Below are 24081 nucleotides of genomic sequence, written 5' to 3'. Positions count from 1 at the left end.
TTTAAGTTAAAAAACTCCACATCCAGATACATCTCGAGCAAAGAACACATAAAGAATGGAGCGCATTGAAAATGGTAAAAATGAATGTAAATAAAAATTATAAAGGTATCCAACAGAAGAACTAAAAACAGACCACAAAGCTTCAAAATTGATAGAAGGATCTGCAGTGAGCCTGTGCGTGGCGGATGGGAGACAGATGGGACAGAACCACAGACACCTGCCAGAACAACAAGGGAGCGGCTTCATCCTGGTTACAAAGCCCCGAAGCATCGTTCAGTCCTCATCTCCCTGGGAGCTAGGGAGGCTGGCACATATTATCCCTGCTTTATAGGAACAGAAACATAGCCTCAGAGAAAAGGAGGTACTCTTCCAAGAAGCCATATTAAGTAACAACAGGATAAGGTATGTGTCTTTCGAGATAACTTAGTCCAGTCCCCCTGAAATGAATCTTGGAAGCTGTGCTGCTGCTATCCAGTCCTCGGAGGTCTCCTCTAACGCGGGGCGAACAGCTTTTTCCCCGAGGCTGCTGAGCGGTGGAGGGGTTCGGCGCTGTCACCGGGCAGGGACGCTGAGGCGGCCCCACCGCAGACGCCGCCCGCGTGCGCGCGCAGCCGGACAGGGGGCGGGGTGCCGCCGCGGGTCCGTTGCTAAGGCCGCGCCGCCCTGGCGACCGAGGGCCGCGGCCCCGCGCACGCGCCTTGGCGGACTCCGGTGCACTGTGGGATGGAAACCCGAGCGGCGCGTCTAGGCCGGACCTGGCGGCTGCGGCGGGGCCGGCGGCGGCCGGGCAGCGGGGCTTAGTGTCGGCGACCGGCGAGACGCGGGCGGCGCCGCCATGAACGCGGCGGTGGTGAAGCGGACGCAGGAGGCTCTGGGGAAGGTGATTCGGAGGCCGCCGCTGACGGAGAAGCTGCTGAACAAGCCCCCGTTCCGCTACCTGCACGACATCATCACGGAGGTGAGCGCCGGGCTGGGGCGGGGGTCGGGGTGCCGGCCGGGGTTACTCGGGGTCGGGGCCGGGGTCCCGGCGCGCTTTCTGGGTGCAGGCCGGGGGTCAGGGCCCCTGTGGGGCTCGGGGTGCGGGCCGGGGGTCAGGGCCCTTGTGGGGGTCGGGGTGAGGGCCGGGATGCAGGTCGGGGGTCACTGCCGGGTTGTGGGTCGGGACCAGGGCTGGCGTCAGCGTCGGACCTCGCGTCGCTGAGCTAGTCCCCTGCCCGAGGAGCCGGGCTTTGGCCGGATTCCGCGGCGCCTCTGCTCTCACCCCTGAGCTCCCGTTCGCGCCAACCCCCTGGGCCCCCTCTTCCGGGGAGACTCCCGGCCCCTTGGGGCGCATTCTTATTTCTTCCCATCCTACCCATGTATCTCTTAGAGCACATCTTCCACTCTACCTGGCAAAGCTGTTTCTGTGGGTTTTTTTGCTGCGGTGTCTAGCATGTGGAGAGTGCTTACAAATCCCGGGAGAAAGAAATCAATTCTTTTTTTTTTTTTTTTTTTTTTTTTTTATAAACTCCCTCTCCTCAAGTTTCCCTCCACCTGCTCCACCGTGGTCACCACATACTGGATGCTTAATCAGTACCTGTAGGTGAATTGATTGAAGGTGGTTTTAGGGGTCTGAAAAGAAGAAGCTATAAAAGAGCAGGTCAGTATTTGCTGATAAACGGCAGAGCATGTCTTGAGATTGGTTGTCTGTAAACTTTTCCCCACTGGCTGGTGAATTCCTGAGTAACGCGGACGGTAGCTTGTGTGTTGGCATATCCTGGGTACGGTACACAGAAGGTGCATGACAAACATTCATTGTTGAATGGAATCGGTCAAGGCTCCTGTAACTCAGGGTGGCAGCGCCCATTTCCGTGGTGCACCTGAGTGCAGTGCTGACCTTGGGAACTCAGGCATGCTCTTGGGGAGTTAGGAGTCAGCTCGAACTTGCAGGTGTCCAGGGGCTCAGGCTCCCACTCTTGCCCCGTGTTTGTCCTTAAACTTCACTTCTCACTCTTTCCAGCAGGTGCGGCGTCTTACACAAACTTTGCTTGGCTTGTTTTTGCCATTTTAGCTTAGCTTACAATGTGTGCCTCTCTCTGTTAAGAACCCTCATCGTGCTTACAGCTCTCTTGAAACCCACCCACATCCCAAGGGTCTGCCTTGACTGGCCTCCCCCTCCTCCTAAGCTAATGCAGCACTTAGACCTGCCCTGGACAGTGTTTGGGGAAGGGACGTGGCTGCGTGGAGAGCCTGGTGGGAGCCGGGCCTTGAGCTGCATCACCCCCGCCCTGTGAAGTAGGCAGGTAGTGTCCTCTAACCCGGGAGGGGTCAAGTCACTTAGCCAGGAGGTGAGTGGCCAACTACAGTGGTTGCCGCCCAGACTCACACTTTCATTTTCTGTGTTAGTCCCATCTCTTCACTGAAACAGAGCCAGGAAGGAGGCTGGGGGCCATACCTCGTCCTGTGGGTCTTGGTGTGGCCCTGGGCTCCTGGTGGCTGCTGTCTGTCCCCACCTCCTGGAAGGTCGGAAGGAGGAGGAAGTTTCGGGCAGGAATCGACTTGGTTGGCCAGGTAGCCAGGGTGTGGGGAAGGAGTTCCGTGTTCCCAATCGGGATCCACTGGTCTGCTTTTCTTCCTCAGGTTTTTCCTAATCTAAGGTCAAAATTAATTTCTCTACCTGTGTAAAGATAAATATGTTAATTGTCACCTACCCAATAAAGATGTTAGGACAATTGACATCTGGAAAGCATTTTCAGATAATACGTGCAGATCCTTGTATGAAACTTCTTCACTGCCCCTGAGTACTGGATTCAAGTCTCCCTGTTAGTATTTTGGCTAAACCAACTCTGCCTCTGTCATAAATTGAAGCACTGATCCTGCGAAATTCACGTCTCTTCTTGGTTAAAATGATTGCTCACAAGTTGAACTGTCAGGCACACTGGAAAAAGCTCAAAAGGTTTTTCCTTCTGCGGATGCAGGAGTTCCAGGAATATTAAATGCAGGTTACTCTTCATATTCCACCTGTCTTGTCAGGAAAAAAAACAGCACAGCTGTTAAGTAGTTTGAGGAATGAAAGCTAGCTTGCTTAATAGCTAGCTAGTTGTAGCTTGGTCTCAGAGAAGGAGCCTAATATTAGTGTGGGACTGTCTTTTTTTTCCTTAAGGTAATAAATACTCTTTATGTCTGACCCAGGACACACACATATAGGCAATATTCATCCTTACTACATACAGTGCAGTCTGATATTTTCTTATCTGTTTTATTAAAAAAATGCTCACTGCCACCCATTACATTGACTTTATAGTGACCTGCCGCATTTTGAAAACCTCTGGTCTGAGAGAAGCCAGGGCCCTGGTGTGTCTGGAGGTGGGGAGGAACGGAAAACATCACCACCCCCAAAGCCTGACTGCGGGGTAACTGGGAGGTCCAGGTTGACTGAAGAGAGGAAGAGGTGGGGGGAGAACAAAAGTGATGTGGCACAGAGCGCCCCTCTGTCCCAGGAAGTGAGTGACACAGTGGTGAGGAGAAACCCAGGCTGGGAAGTTCCTCTTCCTTCCAGAATCCACGCTCTCCACTGCCCTGAGCCCTCCTCACAAGAGGCCGTTTCCTGTTTGTGCACCTCTCGGGGCCTCCTCATGGCAGTGAGGCTAAGTCCATACTCCTGATGGCTTCAAAGGCTATCTAGTCAGGCCCGTGCTGACTCCCTGGCCTCAGACTCCTCTTGTCAAACTTCTTCTGGCCCCTTGAACAGGACCTAGTTGGACCTTGTGGGACTGTTTCTTTTGCCTGGCATGTGCTTCCTCAATACCTGCTCCCCCAATTCTTCTCCCGTAAGCTGCTGGTCTTAGTTTAGATACGATTTGCTCTGGGAAGTGTTCCCTGACTCCCCGGGGCCTCCTGCACTTGGACTAGGAGTGATCCTGTCCCCCCCTTATAGCCCCGCGGGTCCATCGTGTTTACCTGTCGTCACAACCAGGCTGAGTTCTGTGAGGACCAGGCTGGCTTCCGCCTGGGACGAGGCCTTGCACATGGCAGATGCTCAGTGCTCATTGCGTCAGTGGATGAATGACATCCTGGGCGTAGACAGATCCAGGCGGCCCTTAGCGGGGGCAGTGGGCGAGGCCAGAGCATGGGCTGTCCCGTGGGGTGCTGACCATGGCCTCGCTTTATCTTTTGAAGGTGATCAGGATGACTGGTTTCATGAAGGGCCTCTACACAGACGCCGAGATGAAGTCCGATAACGTTAAGGTAGGTTTGAGGCGCTGTCCCTGCTCGCCTTCATGAACAGGCTTTCTGTGAGCGGTGCACTGTGGTGGCCCCTCGCTCACGGCTGACCTGTGGCTGGCCTGCGAGGCTGGCGGCTCTGGGAGTTGCCATGTGCCCTTCCTCACTTCATGGTCTCTGCGGCAGCTGCCTAGCACGCTCGTGTTCTCCTGGAGAAATGGAATGAGTGTTCCAAAGGTTCATGATGCTAGTCCACCACCTACAACTAAAAGCTTTACCGAAGATTGTTTTGGTGGTTGTTGTTATAAAGAGTCAGGATTTCTAAATTTAACACACATCTAAACATAGCTTTTTATCTAAATGGGAACTGTGCCTGTTGGGCATACTGAAGATAATACAAGCTCTTTTGGAAGTATTTTAATATTTGTGTTTTAAATGGAAATCTTTCAGGACAAAGACGCCAAAATTAGCTTCCTTCAGAAGGCCATAGACGTGGTGGTCATGGTCTCCGGAGAGCCACTGTTGGCAAAACCGGCTCGGATCGTGGCTGGGCACGAGCCTGAAAGGACCAACGAGCTGCTCCAGAGAATCGGAAACTGCTGTCTCAGCAAGGTAGCGCCGCCCCCGAGCTGGAAGCTGCCAGCACGGGAGGGATGACCAGACGGGGAGGGCAGGCCACCCAACGGAGCCCGGGGTGTTTAAGGAGGGGGTTTTAACCCTGTGCTTGCGATCTGATCCCACCTCTCCTGGAGCCTCACAGTTGCAGAAGTAGTTTAGAGCTGTACACTGAAACAGATAAGGCAGTGCTACGCACGGGGTCTCCGAGCTGTCAGAATCAAATAGGGACTCCGCAGGCACTTTGCTCATGGGCACGTGGCTGGGGGCTGCGTGCCCGGCCTGCTGAGCCCTGCATTCTTTCTCCTTTTGGGCCTCCTTTCAGGGCAGGTGACTGTTTCCAACCGGGTGGCCGGAGGAGCTGCTTTTCTTCGTCTTTGGGGCTTGTGGGATGTCCCTGTTCTCTGCCCGCCTTTCCAGCCTCTTGGGTCTGCTTCCCTCCCTCTTTCCCTCCTCCCCGCCATCCCTCCCTCTCCCCTGGTGGGTGTTTGCAGAGCTGTGCTGCCTTCAAGGAGATCCCACTTCACTTGTGCAGGGACTGGATTTCCTGAGATCCTCACCATGGGCTAGAATCTTGGCTTCTCTGGCTTCACGGTCCAGCTGGGGCCATAAGAGCAGGTCATCCCCAGGGCCTGCCTTCTTTGTGGGATCTGAGTAGCCCCCAGGAGCAGAGCTGGACCTTTATCAAGGGCATGGCTAATAGAGCCCTTCATGGACCTGATGGGCTGGGGGCTAACCTTTCATGTTACCAAGGTGGGAAAGGTGGGTTTCAGCTCACACAGCAGCAGTGGGAGATGGGGAGTGGAATCAGACTGGCCCCCAGGGCCTCAGGATAGCCTCGCCCTGGTGTGCTGGGTCCAAGGCATGGAGATGCAGAGGCTGATCTTTCAGTGCACTGGCCTTTGTCCCCCGGCCCCACCCCCAGATCCTTCTCGTTGCTCATCTTTCCAAAAAGCAAATCTGACTAGCCTTCCTGCTGAATCCCTTGCCCCCAGCTCCGTGCACTGCTCACGAAGCCCCTCTCCTCTGGTCCGTTTCTCTCGTCTCTCGCCTTGTGCCTGCGCCCCTGAGGTCTCCTGCCCTGGTCCCACTCCCTCGCTTGTGCTGCTGGGCTGCTGGTTTCTCTGTGTGGAGCCGCTTCCCGGGAGCCGTGTGGGATTGGCTGCTCTTGCCGGAACCCCCGTCGTGTTCCCCCAGCGCACTGACTTTTGGTTGTTGTATTTGGCTGCCTTGCCGGTGTGCAGCGCGTCCTCGGCCTGGGGTCTAGTGCCTGGAGTGTAGCAGTCACTCAGCGCAGGCTTGTGGAAAGCGGGAGTGTGAGGGCTAGTGGGATTCCTGACCCGAGGTGTTCAGAGACTCTGGGGGGCGGTCAGGGATGCTGCAGAAGGGATTTTGGCGTTTGATGGGGCTCCAGTTAGATCATTCCTTAGGCCCTTTCAGTGCTGGGCCTCTGTGGCCCCGTGAGAAGTGAAGGGTGTCGTAGAGTCGCGTGGTCAGCTTTGGTGTCCTTGAACAGCACACACGTCCGAACTTGGCAGCTCGGGTAGAGGGGACCCAGGGTTCATTTAGCTTGAGTGGGCTGTGCTGTTACCGCAGGAGTGCCGGAGGGGACTGTTAGAGGAGGTGCTGTACGTTGTCTGTGGTAACGTTCATCTCCTTTTAATATTTTATCCTTTGAAATCCATTAGGAGACAAAGATTCCGTTTAATGAGCAATCTTTGAATGGTGACATTCATGTTTATTAAATGTACTAATTTCATTGCAACCTTGCATTTTATTTCCTCACGTTGGGACAAGCTCTCCAGCGACGATGCGGTGAAGAGAGTGTTAGCCGGAGAGAAGGCGGAAACAAAAGGAAGGTCCTCACTGACGTCGAAACCTCAAGAACTGGACAATAAGAACGCGAGGGAGGACGCGTCCAGGGTTTGTAAAGATAAAGAGGTGAATGCAGGTTACGTGCATCTGAAAATGAAATAATGAGGCTCTTTGTGGTTCAGGTAGACAGTTATAAGCGATATTGTCATCCAGCTTTTTTTTTTTTTCTAGGATAGAAGAAACTCTGAAATAAACGAGAGAAATACAAGCGGAGGTCGAAAACAGAAAGAGGAATTAAAGGAAGAAAGCAAACCAAGAGAAAAGGAAAGGGACAAGGAAAAGGCCAAGGAGAATGACCGAGACAGACACAAAGATCCCGAGAGAGACAAGTACCACGAAGGGGGGAGAGAGCGGGCCAAGAACAGGGCCCGGCTGGAGAGGGACAGGGACAAGGACGCAGAGCGGGAGAGGGAGCGGAAGAACGAGGGTGGAAAGGAGAAGGAGAAGTGGAAAGACCGGGAGAGAGAGCGCGAGCGAGACAAGGGCCGGGAGCGGGAGCGGCAGAGGGCGCGGAACGGGGAGCACCCCAGGGACCCCGAAAGGGAAGAGAGCCACGAGCGTGAGAAGCCGGGGAGAAAGGTAAGTCCTGTTGGAAGACCTCTGCCTTTAACTTAGAAAGGGTTCGTGTTGTTCTCCACAGTGACTTTGGTCTTGGTTGTAGTGTGATTGGGAAACTGGATTTCTTTATCACCAATTTAAAATTCTGACAGTCGTGGATTCCTAGGAGAACCTTAAAGTGATACTGGTTTTTGCTTTTCCTGTCTGCTGTGTGTGTGTGCCTTTGGGCGTTCTCCTGGAGACTGGGGATCAGTGGGTCCCGTGGCTTTGTGAGCAGCGTTTCTAGGCAGCCTCAGTGTGTGGGGTCCCTGGGGTGTGGGCATGGCTGCGTTTATTAAGGATTAGGGACACTTTGTTTTTTTTACATCTTTATTAGAGTATAATTGCTTTACAATGGTGTGTTAGTCTCTGCTTTATAACAAAGTGAATCAGTTATACATATACATCTGTTCCCATATCTCTTCCCTCTTGCGTCTCCCTCCCTCCCACCCTCCCTATCCCACCCCTCTAGGTGGTCACAAAGCACCGAGCTGATCTCCCTGTGCTATGCGGCTGCTTCCCACTAGCTAGCTGTTTTACGTTTGGTAGTGTATATATGTCCAAGCCACTCTCTCGCTTTGTCACAGCTTACCCTTCCCCCTCCCCATATCCTCAAGTCCATGCTCTAGTAGGTCTGTGTCTTTATTCCCGTCTTACCCCTAGGTTCTTCATGACCTTTTTTTTCCCCCCTTAGATTCCATATATATGTGTTAGCATACGGTATTTGTCTTTCTCTTTCTGACTTACTTCACTCTGTATGACAGACTCTAGGTAGGATTAGGGATACTTTCTAAGTCTCTGAAGCATTAGCAGATGAGTAAAATTAGACTTCAGTTTACTGAATTCTTGTTTAATTAAATTTTCAGGTAAATTTAGGATTTTCCAGAAAATTCTTTTGGTTTCAGACACTGTTTTCTAGATGTGCAGGTTATTTCGGACCCGCTGTAGATAGGGTAAGTCTCCTGGCAGGGCTGGCATTGCAAATGCTGGTTGTTGCAGGGACATCATATAACTTTAAAGTGTCCTGGGCAGGTCCTGGAAATCCTCTTGTCTCCAGATGCTAGAAAGGAGGAAGCTGAGGTCTGGAAAAGTACAAGGTCTGCTGAGTGAGGCGGCCAGGTGGTGAGGGGCCAGCTTGCTCTTTCCTGCCGAGCCGGCCTCTGGTTTTGTGGCCTTACATGCCTGGCACCGGGAGGTGAGCGGGCCCCGTGGGACAGACTGCACGCCAGGCCTGGAAGCTGGTCTGCTCGGTGGTTCTGTTGGCTGTCAGTATGCTACCTGGGACCCTGGGGTCTCCCAGGGACACCCTGGAGTCATGTAACCCACCACGGCGTATGTATCATAAAAGCCTGGTTTCCCGTAGGAGTTTTAGAAATAACAAAGACCTTCCCCGTCTTTTGCTTCTTTTTAGAGGTCTAAGAAAAGTCTTTTTCACTGAGCCGGTTTTAGTGTGGTGCTCGAACATTCTAGTGCACTTTACCGTGCACGAGGCAGCCCCTGCCTGGGGCACCTTCTCAGCCCTCCAGGCCTTCAGACACAGTGTCCCACCCGTGATGTTCACTGAGGTTGCTGGTGGTGTGACTGGTTTTCTCAGCAGAGAGACAGTTCTAAAGAGAACTTTTATAGGTGGATATATGGGACGTATTGGAGCCACGAGCGAGTGACGGTTTTGTTTAAGTGTGTGAGACCAGGGTGAACGGACTGCGTTCCTGCTCCCAGCTGGCCCTTGTTGGCCAAAGGCAGGTGTTCATAGACCTGTCGTGGCGATTTTGCTGGACTGGCCCTTCTGTGTCCGTCTGGGGCTCCTTTGTGGAACAGGGCTCTGGGAGCAGGCTGCTCTCTCCCCCAGGAGTGGTGGGACCCCCAGAGAGCTGGGCCTTCAGGCTTCCAGCAGGGCAGCTCCGGGGAAGAGGAGACTCAGCTCTCACCTGGGCCCTGCCGGGCAGTCTGCAGCCTCCGGTCGAATCCCATGACCTAGAAGAGACGATGATGAGACATTCTCAGCCTGTGAAACAGCAGGTGTGAAGGCACTCTGAGAAGTCACGGGTGTGTCCCCGTGTGGCGGTGGAGGATGAGTCTGAGGTCAGAGTGCACACGTGTGGGTGCTGCCCTCCTCCCATGTCTGCAGGGAACTGAGCACTCTGGGCTGGGGGGACTCCAGGCACAGAGCCCAGCCCGCACAAGAAACTACTTCGGATACAGTCTGCTACTTTCATAATGAAGTCATGAGGACAGTTAATTGTTGAAGTATTCAACAGGCATCCATTGCTTTTTATGGAGGAAAATCTCAGTGATTGTATCTCTTCTGCTTCTTATGTCGAGATGTGTCTTTCTGGGAGTTGGTTTAAGTGTGAGATTTTTTTTTTTTTTTTTCTTTTTGCTGTATGCGGGCCTCTCACTGTTGTGGCCTCTCCCGTTGCGGAGCACAGGCTCCGGATGCGCAGGCCCAGCGGCCATGGCTCACGGGCCCAGCCGCTCCGCGGCATATGGGATCCTCCCAGACCGGGGCACGAACCCGTATCCCCTGCATCGGCAGGCGGACTCTTAACCACTGCGCCACCAGGGAGGCCCTAAGTGTGAGATTTTTTAAGGTGTTGATTTAACATGCTTACAGTTTTCACGTCATTTTTGTTTTGAGAGTGCTTTCCTGATGTAGCGTCTGAAGACTTTGCTCAAAAAGAGCCGCTTCATTGGGAGGTGAGAGTGGTTCCCTCACAGAAGATAGGAGTGGGTGACTCCCTCGTTTCCAGATTCCCTGTGTGTCCCTGGAACATCTCCGAGAAGTCTGGCCTGGCGTAGGGACCGTGTGGGCCTGGGAGATGCTGCTCCCTACGGTTCCCTGCGAGGCCCTGTCTCTGCTGCCCTTGGCCTCCTGGTCAGCCCCTAGTGGTCAGAGATCTTGGATGGTCCTTTGGAGGTCCAGACCACACAGCGACCGCAGGAGGGCAGGGCTGGGATGTGACATGGTGCTCCCGTGTGAAGGGTTATCTTGTTGTTGGTCAGTGTTAGAGAAAACATCTTGGCACGTTTTTAGATGTTACAGACTTGAGTAGTCCTAGAGTGTGAAAAAAAAATTTTTTTTTGTAGTCCTCAACCTCAGGAGAGATGTCTAAAAAGTCGTCAGATGGATCTTTCAAAGACTCCAAAGCTGAAACAGAGGTAAACTTGAAAAAATAATTTTGAGAGACATAAACCCGTAGCTGTGTTGAAATAGTAAGTGCTGTGTGTGGTCCTCCCCCAGTCCACGGAGGCACGGGGTGGGGCATGGTGGAGGCTCACACACAATAGGTCCATATTTATTTTGTTGTAAAAGTACCGCTTTAAATGGTTTACTGCCTGTAAAGTAGGTGGGGTGTGTTTATCGTCTGCTTCTCTGCGGTGGACTCTTGGGTCTCCTCGTACCTTTATGTGACAAGTATGATGTATGGTGTACAGAGGGGTAAGGCAGTCATTTGGGAGAGGATGGAGGTGGCACTTCGGAGGAGTCTGGGAGAGGATTAAGTCACGAGGCAGACAGGGACCAGAGGGCCGGCTGGAGGGACCCGTCCAAGCTCTGCCTGGCCCGGTGGGACCCTGCAGTGCATTTCCTGTGAGTGAGGTACAGGCCAGGCCGGGCTGTCTTGGGGACGTTAGACTCACCCCAACTTCATCGTCCAGTTTGCATTTCAGAAAGTGTATCCGGGCAGCCACAGACAAGATGGACAGGCGTGGAGTGGAGGCTGGGAGGCTAGTTAAGAGGCCCTCGTGGCAGGTTGAGGGAGGGGTCAGGCCAGGGAACTGAGCCAGCGGTGGGAGGGACAGGATGTGCTGTTTTCTCTGATTTACGCTCTGTTTAAACACATCGTGTACATTTTCACTCCCAGAGTTGTTCACAAATGCATTGAAGTAATTAAGCATATAGCGACAGAAGTCGAGTCCTCATAAACTCATCTGATGAGACAGTGATTCTCAAGGTATGGTCAGTGGACGGCTGACCTTTTTAGGGCTGTACCAAAAAGTGGAATTCTGCATTTAGAGTGAAAGAGCTTTCAGCTTCCTTGTAACTCACACTCTTAGGTCCTAAGTGCTTAGCTGCACCGACTTGGAGTCAGTTCCCCTTTGAATGCCTGCGGATGTCGTTGTGTTTCCTGTTTGTTCTTCCTGGAGCTTGAATAATGAATCTGCTCATGATGTTGCTCTGTGGTGCATCAATTAATTTTTGTTTTTTCATTCTCTTTTCTTTAAGACTGAGATTTCCACTAGAGCATCCAGGTCAGTGACAGCAAAGACACCAAAACGGCGATCCAAAGATTCAGAGGAAGGTACTGCAAAATTTATCGTACAACGTAGCTGAAAGTGCTAGATTCTTTTCTTTAAATTTATTTTATTTTTGGCTGCGTTGGGTCTTTGTTGCTGCACACAGGCTTTTCTCTGGTTGTGGCAAGCGAGGGCTACTCTTCTTTGTGGTATGCAGGCTTCTTGTTGCGCTGGCTTCTCTTGTTGTGGAGCATGGGCTCTAGGCACGCAGGCTTCCGTAGTTGTGGCGTGCAGGCTTAGCTGCTCCGCAGTATGTGGGATCCTCCTGGACCAGGGCTCGAACCCATGTCCCCTGCATTGGCAGGCAGATTCTTAACCACTGTGCCACCAGGGAAGCCCATTACTAGATTCTTTGCTTTAGTCACAACATCTAGTAGGAAAAAGCTTCTGTGACTAGAACGCAGATTTGCCTTTGGAAGGAATGAACAACGACTCTGTGCAAATGCTGAAGATATGTGGCTTTCACGCCCACATGCATGTGCATGCCCTTGCACACATGTGTGAGCTCACAACACCAGGGGCAGAGTACACCTGCGTGATGTGTGTTCCAGTCTGAAAGGTGTGACTGGACGTGAATTTTCCAGACATATTTATCAGTCATCCGTGTCTCACTGACTCTTCTGAACAGGTAAGCTAATTTAGTCCTGATGCAGGATGGACATCAAGAGCATCCTGCCCTTAGGTGATGTTGATGCACTTAAAACATAGCAGAAAATGTCACTGGCAGTCATGCTAAAAGCTGAAGCTGAAGCAAACGGGCCTGGCGTGGGTTTGCCCGAGGATATGTCTCCTTATGACAGACCAGTAAGTAGGGAAAGAACGTCAGTCCAATGCAGGGGAGTACAGTTGGAGGCCGGCAGTGTTGGAGGCTTTCCGTGGAAGCATGAAGTTGCTTTGAATGAGCAGTAGTAGTTCCTGAAAAGCCATCCTTTTCCTAAACTGTAAAACTTAAAGAAGTATGGCAAGAATGTAGCAGTTGGAATTTTTCACTGAGAAATTGAACTTAGGTGGTAAGTTCCACTCTTTGACATTGATATATGCTTCAGTGAACTTCTTTGTGCCAGAAACTTTCTCTTCCTTTTGGGCGATGTCTGCGGGATAGGTTCCCAGGGTATAATTACTGGCCCAGAGGGCCATTATGGACATTCCGAGGTTTTAGCTACAGTGGACACTGTACACTCTACCCCACACCTTCTCTGGGGATTTGTTTGAAAGGCTTGCTGATTTTGATAGATGGAAAACACGCAGAGTCTGAGTGTTCTTGATTTGCGTGAGCTCCCTGTATGTTAAGGACCTCTGCCAATTTTTTTTTAAAGTATTTATTGTTTTATTTTTTATTGGGGTATAGTTGTTTTACAATGTTGGGTTGGTTTCTGCTGTACAGGGAAGTGGACTTCCCTGTGCTAACAGCAGGTTCTTATTAGGTATCTATTTTATACATATTAGTGTATGTATGTCAATCCCAATCTCCCAATTCATCCCACCACCACCCCCTGCCGATTTTTAAATAAGTATTTGTTTCTTATACTTTTTTCCCATTTTTTTAAATTCTAATTTTGTTTGGTTTCTGACTTGCCTAGGTATTTAATTTTTATGCACTGGTAGCTACCAGTCTTTTTTCTGTAGTTTTTCCAGAGATTTGAGAGATGAAGGTTTGTGTTTTGTCATACGTTTTAGTATTTAATCTTTTTGGTTATCTCTTATTTTAATTCATGGTATAAAATGAGGCTCTGAATTTATTTTTTCATAATAACTCATCAGGTGTTCCAGGGTCACTTACTAAATAATTGTTCCCTTCCCTCCTGCTCTGTGATCTCCCCACATGCCTTTTGGAGTCTGGAGTCTGGTGTTTCTGTTTTTGTTTTTTCCCTACTGTTTTCTGTTTCACTACTAGTTCCCTATCCTTTTTCTTTTCAAAGACGTTTTAAGCCCTTTTATTTGCTGTTCTTCCAGATGTATTTTGTAATCACTTCATGAGTCAAAGAATCCCACCTCCCACAAAACAGATGGATCAGGATGTAATCGGACTTGGGTGAAACTTAGGCTTTCATTATTCTGGGAAGATTGGATAACTCTACTTTCAAGTTAGACAGGGGTCTCCTCCTCTCCCGAGACGTGTGTTGGGTGCTTGGGTGTGTCTGTCAGTCAGGGATTGCTCGATTGTTTGTTTTGTTTTCAGTTTTTTTGGAAATGGTATCTTTCTTCCCCTCATTAATTTTTAGTGATCATTGTTGGAATATAGAAGCTTTATTGATTTTTGTAAATGTATCTTAAATCTAGCTTGCATTGACTCTTAACCCATAATTGTTCCATTGATGTTTTGATTTTCTAAGCTGATGGTCGTATCATCTGCTTTTCTTTTTTAATAACTCAGGATGTTAGCATCTGAGTTAACCCGTAAGCTTGAACTGTAGGGTTCCTTTTATTTGATCTTTAAGAGATTTGGTTATCAGAGAGTTGCCAGCTTTATGACATTAAGGTTTACTGAGCTGTCGACAAATTGGTGAACTCTTTCTTCCATGCCTCTGCCAGTCGGGCACTGACCTCACCCCGGGTCCTTGCCCAGCAAAGCTGGCACTGCGCCCTATCGTGCTGCCTCGCGTTAGCGGGTAGCATTAGGGGAGGGTCCAGCACCCAGGAGGTGTGCGAGACACAGGCCCTCTGTGTTCCCGCCGAGGAGAGAAGCCTTGCCTTTACTAGAGAGGGAGGGCATCACGTTTGTTAGACATACTTAGAATCTTAAGGCCACACTAGAATCCCTATAGGATCCAAAAAACATTCTGCATAAGAATATGATCATTCTTGCTTATTCTTAACTAGTGGAGACTAGCAGAGCAAATCACTTTGAGTTAGTGGGTGCATTTTAATTTCATTTGTTCGATAATATGCAGCATCGCAAATTAAGTTTAATACGTATTTTCGTTGTGCAATTTCATGTTAGGAAGGAGGGATTCTAGAACCAGTGAAAATAATCTCTCCCCTGAAAAAGAACGTAACTCTTCCTGCAGTAAAGCTAAGAAGGAACACACCGGGAAACAGCTCGGTAAGACTGAGTGAACCCCAGGGAGGCTGCGAGTGAGGGTTTGCGACTCGAAACCTTTAGCTGCCTGATCCCTTGCTTCCGTTTGATCATTAAACAGATGGAGCCCTGTGGGTGGTACAGAGGAGATGCGCCCTGTTTGATTGACGCGGACGCGGGTGCTTGAGCACTGTTCTCGGCCCCAAGTGGAGTAGGGGCAGGGGACCCGTGGGCCCCCTTGTCTGAGCCACGGGGCTGCCCCCGCCGTGCATGGATTCCCGACCGTGACTCCCTCACTGGCCGAAATCGTCCATGGGAGCCTTCCTTTCTTAATTCTGCAGATGTCTGTGCAGTACCTGCCCTCGTGGAGAGTATGATCTAGAAGGAGAAGACAGATAATAAAGAGAACTCAGGATGTATACATTCGTGTTAGTTAACCATGAGCCTTTTGAAGGGAGGTGAAGCCGAGAGAGGTGGAGGGGGTGCGTAGGCAGGGAGGGCCACTGAGGAGGGGGTGTCTGGACAGAGTCCACTAGCGTCACAGAGCACATGACCTGTGGGTGTCCAGGAACGGCCAGAGGCCCCGAGCTGGGGACAGGTCTGCCTGTTTGAGTGACTGGAAGCCGGGTGGTGAGACTGGAGCAGAGAGAGGGCAGGTGCCAGGAGAAGGGGCTCGTGAGCGGGCAGGCTGGGGGCATGGTGGAGTAGGTGGGAGCGAGGTCCCTGGGGTGCCCAGCAGGACAGAGACAGGCTCTGGCTTAGGTTTGAGAAGCTCCCCCGTTAAAACTTCGGGGGGTAGGGCTTCCCTGGTGGCGCAGTGGTTGAGAATCCGCCTGCCAATGCAGGGGACAAGGGTTCGTGCCCCGGTCCGGGAAGATCCCACATGCAGCAGAGCGGCTGGGCCCGTGAGCCATGGCCGCTGAGCCTGCGCGTCCGGAGCCTGTGCTCCGCAACGGGAGAGGCCACAACAGTGAGAGGCCTGCGTACCGAAAAAAAAAAAAAACAAAACTGCAGGGGTGGGAATGAAGGCCGGAGAGCAGTTAGGTGGTGCTGTGGCGTCCAGGTGAGAGGCCGTAATGTCTGGGACCCAAGGTCACTGCTGCGGAGATCGGGGTGGGGCGGGGGAGCGGGGTAGGCCGCTCTCACGGAAGGGACGACAGCGCGCCTGTTAGAGAGGAACCACAGGTGGGATCAGTCGGGGGTGTCCGGCACCGCTCTGGTGTCATTTATTGAAGTAGGGAAGGCTTTGGGAGAAGCTGGTTGGCGGATCGGTTCTAGAGGCGCTAAGTTCAAGATGCCTGTGAAACAAGCAGGTGGAGGTGTTGGGACAGCGGGCGGGTGTGTGGGCCTGGGGTTCAGGGGCAGAGCTGGAGAAGCTGACGTTCAAATGAAGATCTTGGGGGTTCCCAGATTAGCGCGCGGGCCTTCATGCAGTAATGGCCTCCGGGGAGCGTGGAGCCCAGGATTCGAGGGTCGGAGAGAAGGAGAGGGCTCTGGCAGAGGAGACAGAGGCCAGCAAGTTGGGGGGGTTGGAGAGCCAGCGCCCTGAAAGCCAGGGGCTTATCCAGCGCTTCCGAGACGGCTCCCGTGGAGGCTGAGAGCTAACCGCTGAGTTGATGGGACAGTTAGTTGGTGACCTTGGCATAAAGCCTTGTAAATCCCAACCAAAGCAACGAAACGCAAAAACCTTTGCAATAGTTTAATCTGTTGTTCACTATTTTATGTCAGGAAGAAAGGAGGATGATGTTTCAGCTAAAATTTTAGACCCCATAGTGTCTGGATTAAATAATGAACCAGATCAGGAAACTACAACTTCAGAAATGGGTAAGAAAAATTTAGTCTTTAGTTTAAATTCCTCACCACCTTGGTATGAAATGTTTACATCTCAGTGCGGTTGTCATTATTCTTTATTTTTCTAACCACTTTAATGTTCATCAGATTAATTTTTCCCACAGTGTACTGAAGAACAGAAATGACTTGATAGTCTGCTTTAATTTGCTAAGTTTTATGATAAAGAAGATTAACTCAGCTTTAAGTTAACCTTTACATGCTTTATTATGTGTAACATCTTTGCATCTAAGTCAGAATGCTTTCTTCATCTTACTCCTGGAATTTTAAAAAGGGTTGTGGATAGTTAGAGAAATTATCTTTCAGTTCTCCAGCGTGCTCTGCTGTGTTCTGTTAAGAAAATGCTCCACGAGAACTACTTTAAAGTGCTTGCTCGGAACACCCAGGGAAGGTGTCCCTGTGGCACACCTTTTACATTCGAGGCTGGCAGTGTGACGTGTGTGCACATCCTCACCCTGCTGATACCGGGTGATTAGATGTACGGATATGGAATTGCAGTGGGATGATCCAAGATTGTAACTGTATGTGGTCTCTGTGATGTTTAACTAAATTCTTCAAAGATATGGCAATTTTTGAGTGACATTTGAGGGGGAAAATAGTGTAAATCTTGCCCCCAGGGAAAGATAAAACTTTTTCTAGGCTGAACTTGCCTCGGATCTGTCTGGTTGTTTTAACATTCTGTAACTGTAGCTAGAATAACCATAAGCCCATCTCTCTGCACTTGCGTTCTCCCTTTACTGGCTTTTGCTTTTCTAAGAGGGGCGTGTTTGCAAGCCGTCTGCTCCATCGCTGGTTCAGCAGTGATGGTCTGTGGTTATTCTCTTCCGAGTAGGTCAGCTCTGTGTGGTTTATCTGCGTCCTGAGCAGTGTGGGAGGACTGAACGACCTAAACTGGGACAGAACGAGTTCTTACGGATGAAAGTGCTTTTCTTGGTGGCCACGCCGGTAGCAATTCAGCTGCATCTTGTGATGGTTTATTTCATTTCTGCAGGAGCTTTTCTCAGCCACAGGCGGGTCCTGTGGGGGGCAGCACAGGGCAGTCCCGGTGCTGCAGGAGAGGGGAGTGGGCGGGGCGCAGCTTGAGTGAGGGCTTGCCCTGCGCCGGCCCTGGGCGGCCCACGTGGGCACACCTCGCATCCAAACCCAAACCGGCGTCCCTGCTGGCCTGGGACGAGCCGCACAGGTGTGCCCTCTGAGCCAATGTCTCCTCGTGGGTACACGGGTGTGAGAAGACCTGCCTTGAGGGTAAATGAGGTGATGATGGTGAAGTGGCTGGCTTGTCACAGACGTGTCGTGCGCCGTTGCTTTAGTACCCGTCACTTTATGTATAAAGTTTACCGAGAGCCCCAAGTCAGGGTGAGCCAGCGCTGTTCTGAGGTGGTATGCTGGATTTAAAATAAATTGAGGGCAGTTCTTTAGACAGATGTTAGACTTTATGGATCTTTATAGATCTTTATCTGCCTGTGTGAAAATAATAAAAGCTCAGTGTTTAAGAAGCACAGAACATTGCAGCAGGCGATTCTCAGCTGAGGGCTTTGCGGAGATTAGAAGCAAGCCTGGTGCCACCTGGTGGCCGCCAGCAGAGTCCTGTGCGCTCCCCGTCCCTGGGTGGCCCTGGTGAGCCCCCCTCCCCACACACCCTTCCTCCCTTGAGTCCTGTCATTGCACACACCCCGGGTCCCTGTCATCACAGATGTCCTCCTGCACTGGCAGTCATTTTACTTCCGGAATTCAGGGTTTGCCAGCAGTTGTTAGGGTTCCTTAAGTTCCCAGATTGATTATGGCTTCCAGATCCAGGCCACTGGGTCTGTCCTCCCAGTCCCCTTCCTGTCCTGGCCAGCGCTTCAAACCAACGCCTGGCCGGGTCGTGCTGACTGCTCCAGGGCCTGGCCGGCCTGCGTTACTGTTGGGGTGTCCCGGGAGAATGGCTGGGCTTGGTGGTTCTCATTTGCCTTTGCAGGTGGATTGAAGAATTCAACAAGGAATTTATCCATTTCTTTCTCAAAACATGAACGTCTTCTTTCCCTGCTCACATCGTCATGCAGGCTGTCTGAGGAGACTCGCTCCTTCTACAGCTGTTTGATCGTCTTATGTTTTCCCGGAACCTTATGCCATCCATGTCTTCATTTTGCTTGGGTTTGCTCATTTCACTTTGTTTGATTGTTTAGACGTTTCATTATGAAAAATACATAGAAAGAATAGAATGATTCGCACCCACGTACCTCTCATGTAGATTCAGTAGTCCTAACATTCTGACATATTTGCTTCATCTATAGTGACATAGTTTTATGAAATATTTCAGAGTATTTAAAAATATTTTAATACTTTATCTCTAAATAACTCCATTTATATACTTCAGCATGCACCTCAAAAAAAAAAAATGTTCCTACATAGCCGTAAAATTACTGTTGCACCCAACAGACTTGTCATTCCCCAAGAGCATCTAAAACCCAGTCTGCACTTATTGCCTCAACAATGTTATTTTTTAAAAATCAGGATCCAGAACACACTGTATGTTTTTTATTATTCTTTTTGTCTCTTTAACCTCTTTGAATGTGGAAGAGCCCCCCTTACCCCACCTTTTGTTCCAGAACATTGACTTTCTGGAGAGGTGAGGTTGCTTGTCCTGTACAGCGTTCCCTCCTCTGTGTTTGTCTGATTGCTTCCTTGTGGTGTCATTTAACTTATGGCACACCCCCCCGCCCCCCGGTATTTCTGTTAGATCTAAAGGCCTGATCAGATTTCGGTTGAAGAGATTGCTTCTCCCTCACCCCTACGTAGGTGATGCTGTGTCCTTTACCTTATGTCCTGTCAGGATGCACTTAGTGTCTCTGCATCCCATGATATGATGTTAAGGCTGGTCACTGGGCCAGGCAGATCCGCCCGTTTTAAACCCTGGTTGTTTGCATTTACCCTCAGATGTAGTCAGCACCTCCGTGCAGCTGAACTTTGCACAGAGGCCTGGCAGAACAGCAAGCTGCTTGTGCAGTCCTGTGGGCTCTGCGCTGCTTGGTGAGTTTCAGGGAGAGTGACTGGCGCAGACACCGTGGCCCCAGCTGGTGCCCCCAGCTTTGCGCAGGTGATCTTATTGGGGCGAGAACCCCCTCAAGGCGCGGCGCTCCGCCCACGTCCTTACCTGCGGGGCTCAGTAATTGCCGATAACTCAGACAGCAGATTGTGCTAATGCACTGATTTTTTTTCCCCAATTCATAGTAATTTTAATTTCTTATGGGTGTGTTATTTTTTTAAAGGCAAGCTGGTTAACCTGCCCTCTGATTAAGAATCGATTGTAGTATTATTAGTGAATGATAGTCTGTTTTTATGTTCTTTCTGTTTGTGTGAATTTGGGGTTTAGTAAACCTTACTTAAGAATACCACTGGAAACGCTAAAACAACCATCATAGGCCTCTCAAAAAAGTAAAGAAAGAAAGAGCTTTGAGGAGATAAAATTGTGCAGAGTGTCACTGGTCTCCTCAAGCTATGGACAGAAGTGATGCATTTGTAATTTACTTACCGTGCTGGTGGGTTTTGTACAATATAGGAAATATTTGATACTTTCAAATAACATATGACAACGTAAAGTTATCGAGGTGTTTTCTTCTAAAATTGATAGTCTACAGCTGCCTAGCTTATACTTATTTTTAGATTTGTTTGTTTTAGAACTTAATGGTATTTCTTGTTGGTCCTATGAGATATCATAAATAATTAACTGTAGACATGAATCAGACTGTTTAAGTCAGCATCGTTTTTGCAGATCAAAAAAAAATTTCCTCAGAAAATTATATGTTGTCTATTTTATGTAGTTGCACTAATTCAGCACTAATTCATAAACTAATTTATGTTTAATTCTGACATAAACTATTTCTTTGAGTACTTTTAAGAAATTGTAAGATCGTGTTTCAGGAAAGGGAACATTTTCCTAATTTTATTTGTGTCTCCTGATCCATTTTAGAGAGTGTGTGTGAGGGTCCGTTAGTAACGGGTCAGGTTTCCTCCCTGGGTCCTGCCACAATTCAAAATCTGTTCCCCCAGCACCCATCCTTTTCTTTTTACTAGGAAAAAATGTTTTATTTCTCAGGTATTTGGTGTTTTTTTCTATTTTTATAAACATTCGCATATGAGTCTGTAATCAGGAGGCAAGTATATGGGAGCTTTTGACACGTCAGGGGCTGTGCACGAGGCCAGAAATATTTTTCCTTTTCCTCCTGCTTTCCTGAAGTTGCAGCCTATTTGCAGCTTGTGACTCCCAGGCCTGGCTGTCATGGGGAAATGAGGGGAGACTGGTAGTGTCGGGTGGTTCTGGAAATGGGGGGCCAGGGTGCTTTGGCTGTGGGAGCCCAGGCCTCTGCCTGGGCCACGTGGGCGGGGTCTGCTCACGTCTGGGTGTCCCTTCGCGCTCTCCTGATCCCAGAGCCAGGCCCGGGAGGAGTGTTCTAGGTGCGTTTTTCTAGAAGTTGCCCTGGGTCATCCTTGGGAAGCTTGCGGTGGGGGAAGCATAGATAAGTAAGGTGCGGCTGATGACCAGTTCCGTCTTAATAACCCATTTAACTGTCTTACATCAGGAACAAAGGAAGCTAATCCTAACTCAGCTAGTGTTTCAGATGCTAATTCATCTAGTCTGCAGCAAGAAAGTGCTGAGCCAGAACCAGCAGTAAAGCAGAAAGGTGAGAAGGGGGCCCCTTGTCAACCACTCCTGTCCCGTGAGGGAGACCCAGCACCCCAGATGTGGCGCTGCTTGTGTGGACGCCTCTCAGCCCAAGGCCATGGCTGCAACCACAGGTTCCCTGAGTCTTTGACACCCCCAGAGAGTCCAGTCCCTCGTTCTCCACACCATCAGGACTGAACGTGGCAGAAACTAGAAAGCGTCTTCTAGTCACTGCCTGATGGCAGCAGACTCTCCTGTGTCCCCAGTGTTCCTTCTGAGATACTGTGGGAAAGCCCGGGGTGTCGGGATGACAGGAACAAGCCTCAGTTGCTGCTGGGGGTCCCAGAGGCCGAGCTGCATCCCCCAGGTTTCAGGTCCAAAGAGGACTTTTAAGCAGCTCAGAGCGCCGTCACGACTGTGACTTTTCTGTCTGTGATGTTCTCTGAGTGTCTTAAGTCCTACCTCAGTGGGGTTCTGCTTTTGGCATAATTTTTCTCAGCAGTAAAAAAAAAAGTCGTGGTAAAGTCCACGTTCAGCATTTGCTCTTTAAGGCCCTGGAGCTCCTTCGAGCACGGAGGGGTGCACGTGCCCCCTGGCACGTGAGTTCTGCATGCCCCAGTGCTGGGCCTGGTGCAGGGTGTTGGGACCGGGACAGCAGGGGCACGGCCAGGTGAAGGCCGACCTTTGTCAGTTTGTTCCAGTAGAAAATGTTGGTTGAAGGCCTACTGTGTGCTAGGCCCTAAGGCAGAGAGTGCATGAGTGGGCAGAAGCCAGTAGGTGCCCTAAGGGGTGCTGGGGGTGGTCTGGGGGGAGGGACTCTGCACTCTCTGGGGGAGGGTCAGGGAGAGCCTTTGGGCAGGGGCAGCGGTGAGAGCAGGGAGCTTTGCAGCAGGAAGCCGATGGCATTTTTACGATGCGTGGCTGGCTGAGCCCTAGTCAGATGGCCTCTATGTGGGCAGCGCAGCGCGCGGTCCAAGGCGAGAGCGGCCTGGGCTGTGGAGTGGCGGGGAGGGGGGAGCGGCAGAGTCTCGCGGCGCACAGACACCTGAAGGCAGGCTCCCGAGCTCAGAGGGGGGCGCGGCTGGCTGTGAGGGTGCGCTCACCTAGGACGAGGGACTAGGGGGACAACGCCTGCACGTGGGGGCCACCTCGGCCCGGGATCTGGGGAGGAGGTGGAGCCGCAGAGGACCTGGGCATCCGCGAGGACGGGGCGCCCAGGGGCCGGGCCGATCTGTGGGCGGGGCTGCCGCGTGCCCTCACCACCTGGGCATCAGCTCGTGACTCAGCCACCTTTCCGGGACCCACGGCCTGTCCCCAGCGACGCCGAGGGCATGGGCTTTGAAGAGAGTCTGAGGGTGTGACGTCGGGGCCCCGGGGGCCCAGCGGCTCTCACGCTGGTCTCTTTCCCGCGCACCAGGCAACAGGGTAGCGAGGAGGGCGGCTGCGGCCGCTGCGCGTCCTCCCGGGCAGCCCCCGTCACCCCGTCTTCCAGAGGCTCTGTCTGGAGCCACGCTCCCCAGGCCTGTCCTCGCCTTGTCCCTCTGTGGGGTGGGACCTCCGGGAGGCTCTGTGTCTCACGCAGATGGGGTCCTGGAGGGCTCCCGGGTCCCCCCGATGCCCTAAGCGGGGGCCCCCCCACCCCTAAAGCCGCCCTCTTTGGGGCAGTGTTTCTGTGGCTCTGACCACGGCGTCCACAGGCCACTCAAAGCGCTCGAGGTCCCCCCGCCGGTGCACAGCTCCGGGGTCTGAGGGGCGCTTGTCTGTCGCGTCTGTGTGTCCTGGGGGTAAGCTGGGCCCATCCCCGGGGGGCGTCTGTCCAGGCCCTCACCTGAATCCAGGGAGTTTTGGGTCTTCTGCACACGCATTTATGCATTTTAGGAGTGTAACACAGAGACCTTCCTGGGTCCACCCACCCCTGCAATGCTTCATTCGTTGACTGTGGCTGCGTCGGTCACGTTTGTCCCCATAAAGCGGCACTTGAAGAGAAAGGGTCCTGGGGGAAGAGTGCCAAGGCAGGCCCGTGTGGGGCAGAGACACTTTCTCCTTATTTAGGAGCCGATGGAGAAACACTCGCTGCTGAGTTATGCAAGATGGACTCTTGTTTGCTTCCATCCAGAGCCTTGAAACTGCCCCCAGGTGTGTTCGCCAGTTCACCGCTGGCTCGTCCCCGACACATGGAGTCCGTCCAGCCGTGGCTTCGAGGCTCTGTCACCGTCTCCCTCTTGTGTTTCTTTCATTCATCTCTTTGATGGATACACTTTCTTCTCATCGCTGCTTCCTGTTTCCATGTAATAACATGTTCTGATTCATAGTTTTGTTTGTTCTTTGTCTTTCTCTCTTTGAAAAGAAAGCAGTGGCAGTAGGAATCTAGAGAAAAGGCTCTGAGGAAATGACCATGTTTTCCCCAGTAGACTTCCAGAATCATTAATTATGTATTTCTCTCTAATCCTGTTCTGCTCATTTAATATACTGAGGTCTCCTAACACAGAAGGTGATTTTCTGATGCACTTTTTTTTTTTTTTTTTTTTAGGTGATTCTCCTAGTGATGCAGGTAAGGAATTGCCTGAAGTAAATCTGTTTGGTGTAAATTGTGTACGTGTGTATAGTTATTAACATGTACTCTCAGATTTATGTTTTACAAATTAGTGAAAGGAACTTAAGGAAACATAACTACACCAAGTTAAGATTTAATTTTCATATTTTATGAAAATATGTTTCAAAAGAATACATTTCAGAATTTCTTCCTGAATGTAAGCTGTATTTCCAATAATCAAATTCTGATTTTACTCTTTTCTAATGTATAAAGTCCTTTTACTTTAAATAGTAAATTTAATTGTCTTAATATTATAGTTTGGGTTTATTATTGACTGATTAAATATTTATCACAATGAACAAAACTTTATTCAGATTATAAAAATAATATGGTACAGAGCCAAAGTAAAAAACCTTAAAAATGCAGAAAAATATGAAGAAGAAAATGAAA

General features: G+C 50.7%; 1 protein-coding gene across 15 annotated transcripts in view; it reads left to right on the top strand.

Annotated features, from left to right (window-relative positions):
* The first annotated feature begins 705 nt into the window (after positions 1-705).
* TRAF3IP1 (TRAF3 interacting protein 1) overlaps positions 706-24081 on the top strand; it is a 68582-nt gene continuing 45206 nt past the window's right edge. For 2 of the 15 annotated variants that reach the window (XR_009533178.1, XM_060106311.1), the window contains exons 1-13: positions 707-958; positions 4159-4227; positions 4654-4815; positions 6616-6759; positions 6865-7272; positions 10378-10449; positions 11516-11591; positions 14528-14629; positions 16334-16429; positions 19373-19465; positions 21016-21117; positions 23151-23234; positions 23629-23649. Coding sequence is in view for 14 of the 15 variants with exons in the window: in XM_060106311.1 (XP_059962294.1) it covers positions 836-958; positions 4159-4227; positions 4654-4815; positions 6616-6759; positions 6865-7272; positions 10378-10449; positions 11516-11591; positions 14528-14629; positions 16334-16429; positions 19373-19465; positions 21016-21117; positions 23151-23234; positions 23629-23649 (1552 nt within the window). In the remaining variant the exon portion in view is untranslated. Of the gene's footprint in view, positions 959-1522; positions 1640-4158; positions 4228-4653; positions 4816-6615; positions 6760-6864; positions 7273-10377; positions 10450-11515; positions 11592-14527; positions 14630-16333; positions 16430-19372; positions 19466-21015; positions 21118-23150; positions 23235-23628; positions 23650-24081 lie in introns of all 15 variants that reach the window. The other 13 variants (XM_060106317.1, XM_060106312.1, XM_060106316.1 and 10 more) reach the window with 13 other exon arrangements.

This window comes from Mesoplodon densirostris, chromosome 8 (assembly GCF_025265405.1).
Source record: "Mesoplodon densirostris isolate mMesDen1 chromosome 8, mMesDen1 primary haplotype, whole genome shotgun sequence".
NCBI lineage: Eukaryota > Metazoa > Chordata > Mammalia > Artiodactyla > Ziphiidae > Mesoplodon > Mesoplodon densirostris.
Note: the sequence above shows the minus strand (reverse complement) of the source record. Positions and strands in the feature narration are given on the sequence as shown.